General features: G+C 41.9%; 1 protein-coding gene across 1 annotated transcript in view; it reads left to right on the top strand.

Annotated features, from left to right (window-relative positions):
• The window catches only part of WWC2 (WW and C2 domain containing 2), a 158,138-nt gene that overhangs the window by 34,805 nt on the left and 102,573 nt on the right, over positions 1-20,760 (top strand). Inside the window, exon 2 of the mRNA XM_063136031.1 lies at positions 12,940-13,049. Coding sequence (XP_062992101.1) covers positions 12,940-13,049 — 110 coding nt within the window. The remainder of the gene's footprint in view (positions 1-12,939; positions 13,050-20,760) is intronic.

Here is a 20,760-nt window from a genome sequence, read left to right as displayed (position 1 = left end):
TGCCATTAAACCACCATTGCCTTTTCGTGTAGTTCTGTCATTGTGCAACAATCCATTTTGTGTGGGCGATTCTTGGGGGCGTGTTTATGATGATGTTACCAGTGACAATGACTGGGTGGGAGTGGCCCCTCACCCTGCTGCACCTGCGCCCTTTTGCCTCTTCACCATTGTTCTACTAGTTGGCCTGCAGAACACAACACGGGGCCCTCCATAAGCGCGGTATAGCGGCATTGCAGTAATACAGCATGGCTGAGACTGCTGAGACCACAGTGAGCCACCAGAATTACCCAAGTCCTGCACCAAACAGAACGACCGGCATGACAGTATTCTGGAGGCCTACAGACCACCATTACCTGAGTAGCCCTATAATGAGAGCTAAAGTTTCTGGGGTGGTTGGGTTCCAGACTGTCTGTATTGTGTTGCTCTGGCGATAACAAAGCAGCAAAAGGGACAGGTACTACGGAGGTAATTCTGTGATTAATTCTGTGATGCCAGATGTAAAGGTTTTTCGTACTACATTATTGAACATTATGAAAGGCGCCCCCCAGCCATTGAAAGACACAACGTGGAAAATAGCAAGATAAAACCTTACTGTGTACAGAGACCATGCTTGAACAGGAATAAGAAACAACAGAAACAGTGATGTGATAAACTAGTTGTGTGGAGAAGCCCATAGTTAGACAAATGATGTGATAGGCAAAAATATTTTTAAAAAACCTTTAAAGGACCTTTATGAACAGCTCTGTCTGTTTCCTATGATCATAGCTCTGTTAAGTCTCTGGCATAAATAATGCAAATTATGCAAACTGACATGCAATTGTTGTAAAGATCCAGAAGTGCTGTTACATCTAATGTTCATATTCTCAAGGCTCAAATCAAGTTGACTGAAAAGGCAATTCAAGCTTAAAGGGATTAAAAATTGGGAAAAACAATGTCCATCCACTCTGTTTTGTTTTTAACACTGGCCAGTTATATATCTTTGAAAATGCAAAACAGGGAATTAAGGTGATGACTGCCCCCTGTTACCTGTTCCCATCATGTGATATTCAGAGCCATATGAGCTCCATACGTGGAATTTTCATTTATCTGTCATGGCTAATGTCTATTAATTGACAAATTAATGGAGGACAGGCCTAATCCTTTTAAAAAGCCATTTAAATCATTGGCTATCATCCCACCTTGTAATAATGAATTCCATAAGATAATTATACACTGTGTATTTTTGTCAGTCTTGAATCTACTGTTAATCTGTTTGGGTGATTCCAAGGGCTAATGTTATATGGGAAGAGGAGAACAAAATCTGCCTTTCCCACCCCCACTAAGTCTGCTGGAAAATCATCACTCACTGTAATGTCTTTGATTTCCAATTAAAACAACTTGAAATTTTGTGTTTCTTTTCTAATGCTTGAGCCCTGCTATTTGGTAGTTCCTTTTCTTTTGTACCTTGCTCTGGTGATGCCTTAATAGAATATTTTGGTGTCAAACAAGAGAAGGGCATACAATTGCTGATCTAAAGTTTCATTTTAAAAGCATATACCGGAGCCTTGCTTAAATTGCCAGCATATGTTTTCCTGTTTGCTTTTTACGTTACTGCATTTTTAAACCCACATGGGTTTTATGATTGGAGAGCAACTGGGCATTAGATGATTGTTAACTTCATATTTTGTTCATTTGTTCTTCCCAATTAATAGGGCCAAACCTCAACCAAATAGACTTTTATCCTGCTTGGGCTATTAGCCATGCTGTTCCCTGACCTGTTTGGACTATCAGGCATGCTGTTCTTTGACCTCCTAACTGTAGTAATAATTGGGAACAAAGGAAGGATTTAACATTTTAGAGCTTCCTTGTGCAAAACAAGGTGAGAAAATGCTGAAGCTGATCATACGCTTCTTCTCGGAGTGTTCATCCTAATTAAAGTTGCTTCACACTGTTACAGAGAACCCTAGGAGGTAAAACAAAAGTATAGTACCACTGCTTGCTTTCATTCAGAAGACTTTTGAATGTCAGAGAAGCTTCTCTGCAATCTTATCCTATAATCTTTATCTAGCCTTCTCATAAGGGAGAACATACTCAAATGATTAAAATCCCACCTAGGTGGGCTTGTGCACATATTTTGTTGTTGTATATGTTCTGATAATGAGCATTATTTACTTGCTTATTTTATTTCATTCCCATAGGGCCCCCCCTTCAACTTGTTTCCACCTATTTATTTATTTTAGTCTCATCAGTTAACATGAGACTTTGCAGAGTAATGTAAGGAAAACCACAGGTTCCTTTTTGGATGAACTTGCAACCTGCGTTTCAACACTTCAGAGTTACAAGAAGATAACATAGACCCAGTTCAAATGGCAAGCTCACCGAGTAATTTATTTTGTTTAACTATGGATTGCTTGGTTGTCTGTAGTAAGGAATGCACAATGAAGGGCTTTTTCTTTTTTCTTTTCCTGTAATGGATTTTATTGTGTGGTAAAATTTGGGGGCCTTATCAAGTGGTAAGGTTTTTCCAGATTAGGGCACAATCCTATGCATGATTAGACAGAAAAAAGTCCTACAACTCGCAACATTCCTCAGCCAGCCAAGCAAGAGGGAATCTACACGTCGGTGTGAGGGCGCTTGCATGCGCCCCCACAACGACTGTGTAGACGGAGAAAGAAGAGACAGAGGAGGAGGCGGTGGCTGGGGAACCGGCCGCGTCCTTGCCGCTGCCTCCTCCCCGCCGGCCTCCTGCTGCCGGGGTAAGAGCCACCTGGGTCAGAGAGCTCGGCTTCCGCTTCCGCCGAGCTCTCCAACCTGGGTGGCTCTTACCCCGGCAGCAGGAGGCCAGCGGGGAGGCGGCGGCAAGGACGTGGCTGGTTCCCCAACCGCCTCCTCCTCCGCCTCTTCCTCTGTCTCTTCTTTCTCTGTCTACACAGTAGTTGTGGGGGCGCACTGGGGGCGCATGCAAGCACCCTCACAATGACGTGTAGATTCCCTCCTAGAGAGTCTCACAGCTAGAATTGTCTTTCAAGGACTAGATGGGCTACAAGGCCCCTTCCAACTATGATTCTAAGTGATTCTAAACATATTGTGGGTACTTCCCCTTTATTACTAAACATGTGTACAGGGGAGCAATATAGCTTGGAGTAGCTGGATTTTCAATATCAGTACTGAAAGATGATTATCTGAGTGAAAAGTTAATAGCTCACAGTATTACTGATGTGACAGACCAACTCCGCAGGAATTCTCAGCGTGTTAAGTTGCAAGTGGAGAAGGAAGCATGGAATAAAGACATGAACACCAGAGTTTGGGGTAAACTAGGGTCTCTTTATTTAAACAACAAGGGATATTCAACCTCTCCTGGATCTGCATGTGAAAAGTGTGGGAATCTATATGTCCTTACCTCAGGCGACTTGCCTGGTATTGTGGGCGAGCCACTCTCATAAGCCAGGAGTCAGGTAAACCTGACCCCTCTCTTATATGATGCTTTGAGAGTGTGGGGAGACCACCTCATGTCATCCCCACTCAAAGCCATAGAACTCTGAGTAGTTGAGGCAGGAGGATCTCTAAAAGCATACCATATCCTGGCACAGGAGCCATAAAACTCGTGAGGAGCAGGAGCTCCGGACATGCCTATCACTGAAAGGTGCCAGAGTGGTCACCATCCCTTCTGCTATATCAAATTCCTGCACATCCTGCCACCAGAGGGCACCAAGTCTACCCCCACCAATTCTAGAAAAAATCCAGCAAACCCACATCCAAATCCTGCAGGAAAATATTGATCCCTGCATCAGAGAGGTGAACTCCATCTGCCCTATAAAGATCTCCTCTGGAAGGCAAAATGTCTGGGTGTGGAATGGCCCAACCTTGTAGAGCCTGCCGAATCTGCCTGCTCACTTTCGTGACGGCCCTATTTAAGCTACGGACATCCCATCCTTTGCGCCACTGGTGCCGAGGCAGTATGTTTGACCATACAATCTAGTACCCGGCCAATGTCTCCATATTGTTTCAAAGTTTGCCCTAGCCTGCATAATTAGGGCCTTCCCTTTCAGAAGCCCAAGATCATTGCCCCCCAGGTGAAGAACTAGAACCTGCAGCAGGCCAAGAACCACGTCAGTGTAAAACAATGCCTGGAGGAGACCACCCCAGTGCATTGCTCTCCAACCAGCCCACTGGACAGAGGCACCACCTCCAAACTTCCCCAAATTTTGGTCACCAGAAGTTGTTGGATTAGAATCCCCATCATTACCAGCCAGTAACCAAGATGTGAGCTGTAGTCCAAGATTAGCTCAGGTCCCTAAGTTGGTAAAGGCTGTGGTAAGGAAAGGTGTCTGGTGAGGGGCCCCAAGAGTTCATTTGGCAGGAGGAATAAAGGGAAGACTCATGTGCATTAATTACTAGAAACCATTTTATTATCTGGCATCTAATTCTCAAACCAAGCAGTATTCCACAAGGGAGGCTATTTAAACAGGAGCTTTTATGGCAAAGTTTGAAGAATGAAGTTGTGTTTTACCTTTGGCTCTGTTCACTCATTTAATTTCTGGAGAGACGCCTCAAGGTTGAAAGACAGTTGTGCTTCTCCCCTGTTCCCTTTCCAGACACAAAAGGTATCAAACCAACTGTGCTGTAGTGTATTCCTTTGAACACGGGATCTGTGCATGCCATCCCCAGATTGAAAAGGGAGACAGACTGTGCGGTCAGGGAGGGCAGCATCCAGGTAAACACGGTACAATGTTGTTAATTGTCTTTTCCCCTACGTGGTAAAGAGGAAGGAGAGAAGTGTAAAAGCTCAAGACTCTTACTGGGTTGAGATTTCTTCCTGGAAAGTAATAAGTGAATCTTTTGTCTGTTTTTGTTACATTCCCCTTGTATGACTTGCTTCTAGTTACCTTATCTTTCTAATGTCAAAAAAACAGATAACCATTGAAATAATAAATTGTGCCCAAAGGCAATTTACACTCAATATTTTCTGGATGCTTTCAACTCTACTTCCTACACACAGCAGAATCAAATTGAAATTCCAATAGTCGGCTGTGGATAAAATACATGCCTCCGCAATGTAAAGCCTTTTCTTTTTTATTTGAAACAAGCATCCTTATTATTTGGCAGTGTGCTTTAGGAACCAGAGTACTTACGTCAACAGCAAAAACACCTCCTAAAGGCAGTTACTTTACAGTCTCATTTGCCACTCTTGCCTCCTTTTTTCAGCAGATGAATATATTGGGTGGCATATTCCCTTCTCATGTCAAAACATTTGCACCAGTGTAACTCATAACCTGCAAAGAATAGCTGTGCTATATAACTGGTATGCAATAGTAATTCTTGAGTGTGTGGCTGGGGGGGGGGCTTGAAAAACAAGAGTTAACATCAGTGGCAGGGACCCTTGCTTTAACCTTGGTCTGTCTTCATCTGCAAACAATTTTTAAGCATTAGTGTGTGTGTGTGTGTGTTTGTGTTTGTGGGGAGGGATGTTTGAACATTTAAAAGTGCAACCAGTGTACATGGAAGCCAATGGCACATGAGGCTTCTGCATGTAATTCGGTGTTTAATTTAGTCTTGACCCATCATGGTAATGCTTGCTATATCCCTCTTGCTCATGTATACCTCATAGGACATGCAATGGCATTTGCTGTGGTATTTTGGAGACTGTGGAATAAAAAGCAGGAAAGCAGTATATGGAATGTATAGCGTGCCCCAATAATTATCACTACTTCAATACTGTTATAAAGCAGTGGTGTAGATCTAGCTGAGATCTGTGGAGTCACTTTTTGCTGCAAAAGGAGGTTGCAGTGGGGTTGACTGGAAATCCAGACCAGCCTTGGCTCTACCTCTGGTCGAGAGTATTAACAATGGACTACATTGCAGGGCTGCTGTAAGCTACTTTCTCCCAGCACAATCCTCCAACCAGGGCATAACAGTGAGTTGTTATATACTACTCCTCTTAGACCATCCTGCAATGATAACTTTGCAGGGTTGATGTTACCTATTTTCTTAGCTTCAGCCGAACCTACAATAGGGGTCTCATACATCTAGACAGACAATGAGATGGTTCCCTCTATCCTTTTAATATCTGTGTCACTTCCTCCACCCTTCTTTCCAGGACACTGATTCTATTCCTCCTCCTCCCCTCTGCTTTTCTGTCCCTCCACTCTGAATAGTAAGTCAGTATTCCATGTCCATTGAGCATGCTCAGCTGTCATTGGTCTACTTGGTACTTCTGAAAACCTTGGAGTTACCCATAATCTGCCAATACACACCCACCCCTTGTGCATTAGTTCAAGTGCTCTCAGTTGAAGATTGTTTTTGTTGTTGTTAATTACATTTCTATACCACCCCATAGCCAAAACTCTCTGGGCAGTTTACAAAAGATGAGAAGAGGGACTTACTCCTAGGTAAACATGCATAGACCTGTAAATCTCCAATCCTAATCTGATTTAGAAGTAAGATCCACTGAAATCAGTTAAACCTCTTAGTCAGTATAATAAGGAGCCTGAGAATTGCCCTACCGGATTGGAACAAGGGCAGTTTAATCCAGAAATTCTGTTTCAACTAGCATCCAGCGGGATGCTTCTAGAAGTTTATAAACAGATTAAGGAATTGGTGGATATTCTGTTGTTTCCCTTCAGAATCTAGAAGGTTTAATTTAACTACCATCACTAACTGCCATGGACCAACCTATATTCTACAAACATTTCTTCTACTGCTGCTCCTGCTGACCGTTGCGACTTAACATACTTGAATTCCATAAAAATCTTCCTTTTGTCAGACTTCAATCCAAATGTCAGTGCAGAATCACACTGTGAAACTAAGGCCATGGCTAGACCAGGCCTATTATTTATTATTATTATATCCCGGGATTATCCAAATGACACACAGGGGATCCTGGGAGCAGGCAGGGATGACACCTCTATTTGCCTGGGATAATCCTTAGGTCTAGCTAAGGCCTAAATGTTTGGATTTCAGATACTGGCACTTAATTTTTTTGCGAGTGCTGGTGGTAACCCACAAATATACTTAATTAGACTCATTTGACTAATTAGACTAAGCACGTGAGGCATCCCTTATATGTTCCTAGAGTTGAGCATGTTTGTACAGAGCTTTACTGAATCAGAAATACTGCTCCTGTTTGCACACAGTCAAACGTGCTTCCTAAATAATTTGTGTTTATTGATATATCTACGAAACTTTGTAGCAGTCTTTTAGGATTTGGCTCCAGCTTGCTCATGAATCTGAAGTACACAATCCAGCTTGCATTTCTATCTTGAACTTCATTCAGTGATCCAAAGCAAGCATGTTACTTATTAATTGAGACTGCTTAAATTAGTTCCCTTCTGCAAGATCTGATAACAAGTACTATGCAAGTGTATAAAAATAGAGTTGGGACAGATTGAATGTTGAATACTTCATAAAGTTGGTTAAAGAGATGAATTCCTTTAAAGCTCCCCTGTCAAGAATTGGTTATATATTAAATTGTGATCAGACTCTTCCTTCTATGACTTTTCTACATGAGGCTTTTAACCCGCCACTTAACCAAGGCTTCTGCTTCTGGATTCTTTGTGATATTAAGATTGGTTCCTTTACAGATATTTTTTTTGTCAGGGAGGGTTCTTTCTCTGCCTTTTTATATGTTCCATTAAACAACCATTAGGTGGCAGTGTGGTATATGGAATTGCAGAAATGCAATAGGGTTTCATGGCACCATTTCTTGTTAGGAAAACAACCATTCTTGTTAGGAAAAGAAATGTGTGCAAAGAATGGGAGTGGCTTTGGAAGATGGCAACGTCATGGAAAGGACCCGTGAACTACCTTGACTGAGAGATCACAAACACACAATAAATGCCTCATTTAGAAAGGCTCTTAGATGATGTGTGGATTCTGTCTCTAAATTAATGGCTTTCTATACTGGAAATGCTTAATTTTTTCCAATGACAGTTGAACATTGTCAATTGATTGGCTTCCCCACTTTTGCTTACCTAATCAGCTCCATTCTGTTTTTCAACTGAAAGGTCACCTCACACAGTATAAAATTCTTGCATGGAATACACTTGTGTTTAGAAATTAAGAGTAAGTGTTGAGAGAAGTGTTCAGACCAGTTCACTATTTTATCTACGTACTGATATCATATAATGGTCTCCATTGCATCACATTGTGCACTTTAGAATATCGCTGTTGTAAAGAGTCCAGTAATAAATTTTGACATGAATAATGCTCAAAACCGCTATCACAATCACTAGCCTAAGTGCCTTCTGAATGTAAAGTCCTGATCTGAAGTCTGATTTCTTTTTAAGAGAACTGATTTTGAACTATGTTTGCTGAACTATCTTTGAGAAAATTTGGCTCAGGAAACCATTATTTCCTTCTACAAGAATAAGATATGGCATCCTGAGCCTAATTTTGGTATAGTGACACTTCCCTCTCCTCTTTTACGCTCAGGAGGAAGAAATCAAAATTTTCTGCTTTTGTTAAACTAACCATCATGACCGAACTTTGAGTTTTGGAAGCAGGAATAGATCCCAAAGGGTGAAGGGGAGCAATTGTATTGTATTGTGTTGTTTGATTATGAATATTGATAAATTACAAATGTTAACAGTTGAGCAAATTTATGTAATTTTTCTTTCTTCTTGATTGATTGTTTTAACGTGAAGTTGATGTATTTTAATTTGTGTTAATAAAAAAAAACTTTAAAAACAAAACAAAACCTGGCCCCAAGTGCTTTAGGGCTTTAACTTGTTAATATTAGCACTTTGAATTGGGCCTGTATCTGGACTGGCAGCCAGTGAAACTGGAAAAGTACTGGCATAATGTGGTCTCATTGGCCAGTCCTCTTTAACAATCTTGTTGCTCTGTTTTGGACCAGCTGAAGTTTCTGGACCGTTTCAAAGGCAACCCCATGTTTAATGCATTGCAGTAATCCAGATGAGAGGTTACCAGAGCATGGATAACTGTAGCTAGGTTATCTCTGTCCAAATAAGGGCATAGTTGATATATCAGCCTAAGCTGATAAAAGATACTCCTTGCCACCAAGTCCACCTGTGCCTCAAGTGACAGTTTTGGATCCAAGAGCACCCTCAAACTATGAACCTAATCCTTTAGGGGGAGTGCAACCCCCTCCAGAACAGGTTGAGCATCACCTAGACGGACAGACGAACCAACCACTAGCAATACCTATCTCTTGTCTGCATTGAGTCTGTTTGTTGGCCCCCATCCAGACCATTTCCAAGTCCAGACACTGATTCAGAACAGCCTCTACCTCACCTGGGTTTGATGAAAAGGAGCGGTAGAACTGGGTATTATCCGCATATTGGTGACATCTCAGTCCACATCTCCGGATAACCTCTCATGTAGATGTTGAACAGCATAGGGGATAAAATAGAGCCCTGTGGAACTCCATAACCTAGGTGCCACGGCACAGAGCAATAATTCCGCTTCTGGAATCAGCCATCCAAGTAGGAGCAGAACCACTGTAATGCAGTGCCTCCAACTCCCAGCGCAGGCAAATTATCTGGAAGGATACTGTGGTCTATGATATTGAAAGCCGCTGAGAGATCCAGGAGAAACAACAGGGTTACGCTCCCTCTGTCCCTCACTCAGCAAAGCTCATCCCACACGGTGACCAAGGCAGTTTCCATTCCAAAACTAGGCCTGAAGCCTGATTGGAATGGATCTAGATTAATCCATTTCATTCAAGAGTGCCTGGAGTTGTCCTGCAACCACCTGCTCAAACACCTTGCCCAGGAAAGAGATATTAGCCACCAGCCTATAATTGTTAACATCCTCTAGGTCTAGGTTAAGCTTTTTCAAGAGTGGCCTGATTACTACCTCTTTCAAAGGGCACCACTTCCTCTCTCAGGGAGTAATTTAAAATCTCCTGGACCCAGCCAGGATTTTAAATACCCTCTTTATTTGATGTAAGGCCCAGAGAGGAAACTGAGAGGCTTATGTCCTCACTGCTAGCTCCTCTTCCTGGTCATCTGGGTCATTGGTTGCAGCTGGATCTCCTCTGACTTCTTCTTCCTCCCAAGTAGACCCTTCTTCCTGAGGAGAGTCCATGCAGCCAAAAGTGTGCTCCTATGCTGACTCTGGGCTTCCCACTAGGTCTCATGTTGTACTTGAGACTTGGGCAGCAGGCAACTAACTTTTGTGGACTTATTTACAAGGCTTCAGTGTATATCTCTGAAACATGACTGGGGTGGTTGGGTAGAGAGTAGCATTTCTATGGAAGTCACTCTTCGAAATAAAATAAATCTATCTGTCAACATGTAGTGTTTATATCCAAGGTTATCTAGAATGAATTCTGCAAATAGGCCCTGTGCTTCAGAGTCACAATGCTTATTTCTTTGGGAGAGCTGCCCGTGTGGCTCTCTGGAACCTGATTCCTAAATATATGCACTGAGTTTAGTGACACAGTACTGGCATAGTAGCCAGTGTGCTCTGTATCAGTGGTTTGCCAGCATAACCCTGAGCCCTTTCTAATGTGTTATTGGTCGGAGCAAGGGACCAAGGATCAACTCACTAACTGTCCTATCTCAGTCAGTGCACTGTGAAAGATGATGTGCCTTTCCTTTCGTGGTGTATTGTCTGTGCTGGATTATCAGTAAGGCAGCTCTTCTACTTTTCCCTAGAATTTTTTTCATAATTTATTTTATTTATTACATTTCTAATCTCTATTCAATAACTAATGTTCTCTGGGTGGATTACAAACAGTTAAAAGACTAAAATGCCATCGAAACACACTACAAATATTATCAGAATAAAGCATCAACATCCATTTCCCACACTCCTCCTGCTCTAAAACAACAAACAGCACAGGAATCGATAAAGTGGCCATAGAAACCTGTGGTGAAAAACCCTCATGTGCTCTCACTCCGCATTAAATCAGCGGTGTATATTGTGCCCTGGATACAGCATCCATTTGGCCTTTGCCAAGTGGCAAGGTAGCGACTCTTGGTGGAAAAAACTGATCTAATAATTAATTTTGCTGTAGGACACAGTATGATTTACATTTCTCAGAGCAAATGTAAAAACGGACTATTTAGTTTAGAAGAAAAATGCATGAAGAATATTCATGCATTAGTATTAACCTAAATGGCATAGAAACTATCTGCTGAAGGAGAAAGGGAAGTCCTGTTTCACATACTAGTGAGTGAGGGGAAAAATATTTTCCTCCAACTCTGCATACTGGTTATCACTGTATAGTCCTCTCTCTTTTGTGTCCCTGCAAACTATATTTTGTTGTCAACTAAGAAACCCATCCTATTAATTTATTATTTATTGCATTTTCGCCAAATTTTTGTTCAAGTTCATGGTGGCGTATATGATTCCTCTGCCACCGATTTTATCCTCAGAACAATGCTATGAGGTAGGTTAGGCTGAGAGTTGATAACAAGGTCACCTCATGGCTGAATGGGGATTGAATTTCAGGACCTGCCTACTCTCTAGCCTAGCACTCTAATTCCTACACCGCCCTGGCTCTACTTTAACAGCATTCTGTTCACACAATGGCCAACCAGATGTCGACCAGGAATCCACAAGCAGGATACGGGTGCAACAGCATCCTCCTGCCCATGTTCCCTAGCAGCTGGTATGTATATAGGCTTATTCCCTCTGATACTGGCCAGAGCTTAGTAGTAGGGGAAGGGCTGAATCCTATTTGATATGGCTCAGTCTCCAGTTGTGGGTCCATATCATGACAGATCATGGAATTTGATGCTAGACATTCTATCAGCCAGGGGAACATATAGCTGCAAGTATTTATTGGATGTTTGGGGTAATTTACCACTGCAGTCGATTGTCAAGAATGCTAAAATAGGGTAATCTTGGAGTTTGTCATCTTGGTTGTAAAGGCTCAAGCTAGATGTAACTGGTGGCAGACCGATTTGTTCAAACCTGGCTCTGCCCTAATCTCACATAAAATGGGGAGGGGTCCAATTTTTAGAGCAAAAGAGGTGAAACATCCTTCTCTTCCCACCACTTCCCTTCCCATGGCCGAGCCTTCCCTAACATGGTGCCCTCCAGATGTGTTGCACTGCAATTCCAAGCCGTGCCAGATCCAGGTTTTGGAAGGCCCTTGGGAAAGACACCCTCAATGGGCACTCTTCCTCAGTAAGCCTACCTTCTCACTGCCATTGTCACCAGCTGCCATTGCTCCTCATCCTTCTTCATGGCTACTACTTGCTTGCTTGAAAGACAGAGAGCTAATAAATAGGGAGGCAGTGGCACTTACTACTCCTTCTTTTCACCACCGCTGTTGTCTGGGTGAGAGTGAGGGGCAGGTGAACAAGCTGGCTGTAAATGTGAAGAGCAGCAACAACTCCAGGGAGCTGTCACCAGTAGGCCCCCCTGCTAGGATTAGTGTCCCTGGCAGATGTCCAACCATGCTTACCCTCGAAGCTGGCCCTGACTACCATAATTCCCAGTCAGCAGGGCCAGTACACCTGGGGGCAACACATTGGGGAAGGTTGCCAAAGCTTCTTCCCCAGGTGCTTTTCTCACAGCAGAGTTGTGAGAACTCTGGTTTTGGAACTCAGCAGAAGATAAAAGTGCTGGAGGAGGGGGCAGGTAGGCAGACTGCGGAGAGGTGAGCTGCAGGTAAAGGGAATGTTTAGCACCCATTTCCCATACTCCACTTACTATAAAAATGGGACACACCTAACTCCACTTTATATATGTTAGGGACAGATCTGGGATTGAACAAATGGGTCTGCCTCCATCACATCTAGTTTGGCCATAATTAAAAACATATATTGAAGATTTCCTTAATTCTGATGGGAAATATTAGCCTTTTTTTTAACCATCTCATCCTTGTCAATGTTTCTTAGCTATTTCTCACTTACTCTTTGAAAGCAGAGATATTGAACAGGCTTAAAGTGACACTTCTGAATTAATTTGCTTAATTTTCTGGATGTGTATGTCTACAAAAAATTCCATAATCTTAATTCAATTACTTTCTGATTTTGTTTTTAGGTTAACAAAGCCATTATCCTTTGCAGACTGTGTTGGAGATGAGCTACCATGGGGATGGGAAGCCGCATATGATCCTCAGATTGGTGTCTACTATATCGACCACATAAACCGTAAGTGTTTTCTTTAAGTGCTGTATTGATTATATAAGAAGGCTTAGCCAGATTAGATGCTGTTGTTAGACTTTTAACAAGGACTCAAAGAGGAAAGATTTCTTATGAGACAGTTGCAGCTCCCCACAGCAATTCTCTTAGTTTATTTTCTTAGGAAAAGTACTAATGTCTACCACTACTACTCCCCGCCTGCTCCCCAGGGAACACACTTCATTTTTTATATTGCTCTCACATCCTGTCTGTCAAGGAGACTTGAAATGAGGTTCTCAAAATGGAGTCCATCATTTTACAGGATTGTCTATTAACCTTAAATCTGCATGTTACTAATTCCAAACATTAGGTTTTTCGGTATAAGCAAACTTAAGGAATAACCGCCCCCAACTTTGCCAAAAGTTAACATTCCAGTTTGTCTCAACAATCTGCTGTTTTATCAGACTGTTGAAAGCCAGAGCCAAAAGTCCAGGAGATGCTGAAACACACACCAATTAATATATCCATAAGAAACTGCATTTAAATTCAATATCATTCCCTCTATTTCCAATGCTTAGGCTGTGAGTGCTGTTGCATACAGAGCCAAAGCAGCAGCAATCACACAAAAGAGGGAAGGCAGTGGCAAATATGGGGGAACCCCAGGATTTATAGAATTAGGGGGGAAATATTTAGGTAAAAAATCCTAAAAATAGTCCAGTGAGGATTGAATGTGCTTTGTGGCGATGGAATACTGATAGAATGTTGGGGGGGGGGGAATGTGGGGGGAGGAGGAATGGAATTCAGTTGCTGGAAACAATTGAACAGCAGCACTCAACACACCAATATTTTGTTGTGTGGTCTGCTTGCTATCATATATTCATAATTGCTTTGATGTTTGGTTTCCAAATCAGGGGATCTTCAAAGAGAAGGTGAGTAAGGGCAGACAGGCTTCCTTGAAAACTGGTTTCTTCACAGCTTTCAGTCTTCCTCTGCAATGTACAGCCACAGGAGAATATTGGGAATGTTCTAGGATGGATACTCCGTTTACAGGGGACTGTGATCAGACTCAGTAGGTTCAGTCAGCACTCCTTGTGACTTGTCTGTCTGACCTAGAACATCACCCAGAATCCTTTGTAATTAGGAGGGGTTTCTCAATTGATCAGTTGAGAGCTTCAAATCCAGATGTGGTACACTCAAATTAAGCCATTTCTGACTGTAGAAAAGGTCCTCTGAATGTAAGACCTCTGGAAAGCCCCTGATTTAATGACAGACAAGGGTTCAGTAAAGAATAGAAAACTCAGCCAATCCCTTCTAAAGGAGGGAATACAACCTGGGATCAAACAGATGCTGCCATTTAAGTGAAAAACAGTATGTAATATAATTTAAAGCAATTCAGAAATAAAAATGTAATGCTTCAGATCGCAACAACTAGACAGAGTGTTTAATTATGATCAAGTGTATCCCTTCTAACTTGAGACATACAAGTACACTCAAGCATTGTAAAGTTGAGGCAATTGCTTACTACTTCCCCATCAATTTAAGCATTTCTATTATATATTACTTATTAAAATATTGTGATCAGCTCAATCTTGGATTGTGATCAACTCAAACTTTTAAAGAGCAAGCCCATGTTCTCTCCTATGCCGTGTCAGCTCTTGCTGGCAGGGCCAAAGTTGATAAGGAGATGTGTAGGTGGAAGAAAAACAATTGCCTCCGATTGCTGGCAACAAGGGGGAAATTTTAGTATGTCTGAGTGTTTTCCTAGATCAATGGGGTGGTTGGGAGCTGCTGGGCTTAGGACTCCTTGGATCCTTGGCCTCTCCTTCCCCCCCCATCAGAATGCCCCCGACATGCCCATTTCCAACTTAGTAGAGAGAGCCACCACAGCAACCTCTGTGGTCCCCAGGAAGAGTCAAATGAGGGCTCTGTTGTGGGAACACTTTTCAGAGGCTGGAGCTCTATCTACAGCCTTTGACGGCTTTTCCCATACAATCTTGTGGTCCCTGGGATCCTGGCTATGGACCACAGGATAAAGTTATTTAGGCTGCATTCAGATGACACAGTAGTCAACCCTGTGTTAATCGTCCACTCCACAGATGACTATTAGTTGTCCATGGAGTAGACTATTAACACAGGGTTGACCATTGCTCTCCCCAGTGCCCCGCTTTCCATATTGGGATGCCACGGAGAAAGATTTAGGAGAGCCACCCGCCCCTTCAGCACAAAAAATGTTTCAGGGAAATAACCAACCATGGCGTGGAAAAGGCTCAACAGACGATGCAATAGTCAACAGTTGACTATTTAATCAACCGTTGACTATTGTGTCATCTGAACCCAGTCTCAGAGTCATTTAATGCTGTAAATTTTGGGAGAGTAGCTCTATAAGGTTTTAAGTAGCAAAAAAGCAAAAGGAAAAAGGAAAGTGTGTGTGTGTGTGTGTGTGTGTGTAGGAAGATGTGAGGATTGTGTATGTTTCATTGGTGTACATTTACCCTGGCTATAGAGGGAGCAAAACCATCCCCCCCCCAAAAACACACTATTCTGCATAGTTTGTGAAATGGTTTGCACATGTATTTGTATAGGATTTTCCACAAATTTTGATTGCATATAGGAAGATTACATCTGATGGCATGAGCACCATTTTTCTTATATGCACATTGACTAAACTAATGCAAAGTATGTTTAGCACGGGCTATCTGCTAACAGTAGGGTCTCGCCTATGAAAGCTCATATCAAAATGAAATTGGTCTCCAAGGGACCACAACAATTTTTGTCTGTTTAAAAGAATGCACCAGCAGAAAAAGGCTAATTACTTGCGTGAGTTATGGTAAAAATATTTCTAATCTAATTGACCCTGATAAATATTGGAAGGTGGCTTACTAAGCAGTAATGGTTCATTTAAAGAGGATGCTGTGGATGAAAGGTGCTGCAAAGCAGCTAGAGATTATTGCCCCATGGATCAGAGCTGACCCTAGAAATAAGATTAAAATGGTATTAAACCAGAGTGCATAAAAACATCCTATTTTGTATAGTACTAAAAGTCTTTACAGGACCAAAATTACAGATTTCAAGTTTCAAACAAGATATAGGCTACGCCTATAGCAAAGATATAGTAAACAGCTTGTTATGAATTTGGTTGCACTGCAAGATTTTTCAGAACACAAGAAAATACCAATATTTGTAGTGAACCTCACCTGCTGTGGGTTTTTGAGGGGGGAGGCGTAAATGTGTTTTGTGGAGGGTTGTGGAATTGGGTGTGCTTTTGTTTAGTTAAACTGGTTTTTCCTCATTGTTTGAGACTGAGGAATGAGGCACTTAATGCTCTCTTGGTGGTATAGTAATCCTTGTTGACGTAGCAATATTGGTGAAACTTTTCAGGAGGGCAGTAGACATCAGGTATGTTGGGTATAAGAGCTGGTGTTCTGAAGAGAGCTTTCTTTGTTTGAATTACTGGAAGGTAAGCTGCCTGTGATAAGGGTCAGAGGCAGGTCATTTGTCTTACATGCTAAAGTTGAGATTATAACTTTTAATTCACCTGACTGGAATGCAGCAGTCGGATAATTGTGAACTGCAGCCACAGGAGTTTACCAAAAGTTTCATTAACTTTCAACTGTAGAAATGGTAATTTGAGGGTGGGGCTGTTTGTATACATTATCAGCTTTGCAGAAATGTAGATGATGTATTAACAAACTGCATGACCTGACTTTGTACAGTTTCAAATAAAGTTTCCTCCTTCTGCTTGTGAGGTTATTTGGTTGGTTGGTTTTTGGACATCGGCATTTTGCTTTGTAACACAAATTAAATGTCTTGCAAGGCCGTCGTGCCAAGTGTTGTTTTATGGACTATGAGAGGATAATGTTGCACATCAAGCTCTTCTGTGTGACCTGCATTCTTTTGCGAGAGGTGGTGTGGTACAGTGGCTAAGGCTGTGAGCTTTGAACCGTAACATCTCTTGCTCAAATGTTGCCTCAGCTATTAATTCACTAGGAAGTCTTAATCAAGTTACTATTAGATTCAGCCGCAGTCTTCAACTGTGGATGATAACACTGACTTGCCTCACAGGCCAATATTTAAAAGCTGGATTTTATATTTTCAAAAATGAAGGCTCTAATTGTCTTCTATTTCCTTCTTCTGCCAAACAGTTTTTTGTAACATTTTACCTGATGAAGGTATCTCGATACCTAGCATATTTTTGGCATCTTTATATTAGCCTAAAAAAGGTGTTAACACCACTATTCCCCAATCTGGTACCCCCCCAGATGTTTTGGACTACAATTCCCAGCATTCTTGACCATTGGCCATGCTGGCTGGGGCCCAGGTTGAGGGAGGCTGTATTATTACACCGTATGGATTTTGGAATTTTTCTTATGGCCAACATGGCTGCCTTTGTTTTCTGCCTCACAAGGTGCTTGTAAGGATTTCTGGGATAGTCTCTGAGAGTTCAACAGCCTAAAATACTATATCTATATCAATATCTATATAGGCTAAGTATTACTGATACAGTCATAAGGATCTCAAACTATGGTTTTAAAATCTTATTTTTCTAGCCCTCCTGCAGAGCTGATTTTCAAGATGTGATGACAGCTGGGCTTGATCTGCTACCTCCTTTTTTCTTTTTGGTATATAGCTTGATTGTCACAGTTCAGTGAATAGGAGTTGCATATCAGCACTACTGCTTCTGTAGTGCCCAATCTGCATTGCGGACTCAGGATCAGAAAGTAACACCAATTAGGAACCAGCAGCCTTGGTTTGTTTTTGCTTTTAAAATGCTCAAAATATGAAAGTTTTTGAAAAGTTTGACGTTAATTATTCCAGAATGATAATACTACTATAGAAAGAAGGTGGCGTGTCTTCCAACAATATATTCTTCGCACAACAGAAGCAATTGCTGTTATTTTGCTGAGATCTTTTATCCGGACTATTGACAAAAATGGTGGGGAGCATTCTCTCTGTGTGTAAACATAGGTGTGCATATGTGTGTGTGTGTGTGTGTGTACTGTTGATATTCTCGAACTTGTGAAAAAAGTGGCACAGTCACTGTCCATTATTAATTAATTAATATTTGTGCTTCACTTCTGGTTCTAGAAGTGAGTTCATTTGAAGTGAATATTGACAGTTAATATCTTGCATCTTATCTAGTATACAAGAAGGGCTTTGATAAGCTGTTTGTGCAATCAAAACTTAGTGTCCCATTTCAGCTAGGTGAGGAACTATTAAGCTAAGCAAGGTCTACCCCTTGGAGCTATTGTATTACCACTGACCAGTCAGGGACTGGTGTTTTTTTTTATAGAGGGCCTATGGCTCCCCCTCTTCCTGGAGCTGTTCAGGGGCCAGGAACCAGAGCACATGTGAGGCTTGCCTACCCTTCTTCCAGAGTAGACTCAGTGGATAGGAGGCCTACAGCTGTTAGGTGCTGTGTCGCCAAACCTGTGTTGGGCCAGTGCCCATTATCAACATTACTTCTGAGGTTTCAGAGGGAATGATGAGAGGGTGAGTCTCTATCTAAAATTATTTCTAGGTCACCTTTAAGGTAGAACCCTCTCAAGGTGTCAAGCACCCTCTCAAGTCTAGAGCTGCTTTGAGTGTCCTAACAAAGGGAAGTGGGAGGCCCAAAATTAGAGCCCCCTTGGGTGGGGTGTCTTTGGAGGAAGCAGCCCCTGGTTGTGCTTCAAGGGGTATGGAATCCCAGGGGACCACCACAGCATCTTTTTCAGCGGAAGCCCCATCAGGATTCAGGGCTGAGTCTTGGTGAGTCCTGGCACTACAGAATCCAATGCTAGATTTGTACTTTGAGGATCCTTTTTTAAACACAAAAATGAGCTGGACCAAATCCCAAGACTTACCTAAACAAAGCAGTCATGTTACTCTTAGAAACTATACAGAGTTTATCCTAGTAGGCAAAAGCTGGTTTTGATTACTCAAAGAAAAGAGACTCCTAAAAATCTGACACAAGGATAAATACAGTTGTTCAAGAGCAAGTAAAAACATAGGGTTGTCCTAAAATGTATCAGTCCTCTTAGAAAAAGATATCTTCTTATAACAGCATGATTTGGAATCTGATAAAAATCTTCTATGGTTCTTACAAACTTCAGTGTTGGAATGTTTATGTATATGAAATATTGGCTACAATCTAGAACTGGTAGCTGATGTAAGCTAGGGTGACCATATGAAAAGGAGGACAGGGCTCCTGTATCTTTAACAGTTGCATAGAAAAGGGAATTTCAGCAGGTGTCATTTGTACATATGGAGAACCTGGTGAAATTCTCTCTTCTTCTCAGCAGTTAAAGGTGCAGGAGCTATACTAGAGTGACCAGATTTAAAAGAGGGCTGGGCACCTGCAGCTTTAACTGTTGTGATGAAGAGGAAATTTCCCCAGGTTCCCCATATATACAAATGACTCCTGCTGAAATTTCCTTTTCAGTACAACTGTTAAAGATACAAGAGCCCTGTCCTCCTTTTCATACAGTCACCCTACGTAAGCATCTTGCCAATTATGTTCTGAAAAGTTGTGTAATTGCATCATTTGCGGCTATTTCAGCCATATGTTAACATATTTGTTATCCATACCTACCATTATTTTTATTTATTTATTTATTACATTTATTAGGGTGACCATATGAAAAGGAGGACAAGGTTCCTGTATCTTTAACAGCTGAATAACAAAGCGAATTTCAGCAGGTGTTATTTGTATGCATGCAGCACCTGGTGAAATTCCCTTTTTATCACAACAGTTAAAGATACAGGAGCAGTGCCCTCTTTTGTATCTGGTCAAGAGGGCAAGGCTCCTGCAGCTTTAACTGTTGTGATGGAGAGGGAATTTTACTAGGTGCAACATGCATACAAATGACACCTGCTGAAATTTGCTTTATTACTCAACTGTTAAAGATACAGGAACCCTGTCCTCCTTTTCATATGGTCACCCTACATTTATATCCCACCTTTTTTCCTCCAAGGAACCCAAGGCAGCATACATAATCCTCCTCTTCTCCATTTTATCCTCACAACAACAACCCTGTGAGGTAGGCTGGGAGTCTGTGACTGACCCAAAGTCACCCAGTGAGTTTCCATGTTCAAGTGGGGACTAGAATCCGAATCTCCCGGCTCCCAGTCCAACACTTTAGCCACCATGCCACACTGTGTTGCTCCTTCAGGTTTCTGGCAAAATTTCAGTCCTGCTTCAAGAGTATGGAGGGCAGATGATAGATGGAAATAGTATTGTGCATATACAAGTCTTGGCTTGAGATCTTGGCACATAAATGGTTCTTTTCCTAAAATGTTCACATCATGTTGGCAATTTGTATGTTTCTGTCAATTGTTATTGTTGATTACTTCCTTTTACTTATGAATTGTTCCCTCATAGGGTTCTCAAAGGCAATAGAAAAAATAGATATGTCTCATGTCTTGCTCCGAGTCAAGGGAACAGACTGTTCTCTGGTACCTGGGAGATTCAGGTGACATTTAATTTGGTGGTACATGCTGACAAGGACAGGGTTATTTGCCCATGGGCCCATATCTCCTTGATGTGTATCAGTGCTGGCTGTACTGTTGATGGTACAAGTCCTGGTAGCATTGGGACTGGAGTTGTATGGAGCACTGGAATAGGAAGCATTTGCTGCTGGAAACATTTAGGCCAGGTAATGAAGAATCAATCGGTTGCCTGGAGGAGGAGAAAGATGCAGTCATGCTGATGCCTGAAAAAGTAATTCTGTTGTTTTATCCTCTCATTTTGAAGCTTCAAGGA

Source organism: Elgaria multicarinata, chromosome 10, assembly GCF_023053635.1.
Source record: "Elgaria multicarinata webbii isolate HBS135686 ecotype San Diego chromosome 10, rElgMul1.1.pri, whole genome shotgun sequence".
In the NCBI taxonomy this organism is placed as follows: Eukaryota; Metazoa; Chordata; class Lepidosauria; order Squamata; family Anguidae; genus Elgaria; species Elgaria multicarinata.
This window is presented reverse-complemented; position numbering and strand designations above follow the sequence as displayed.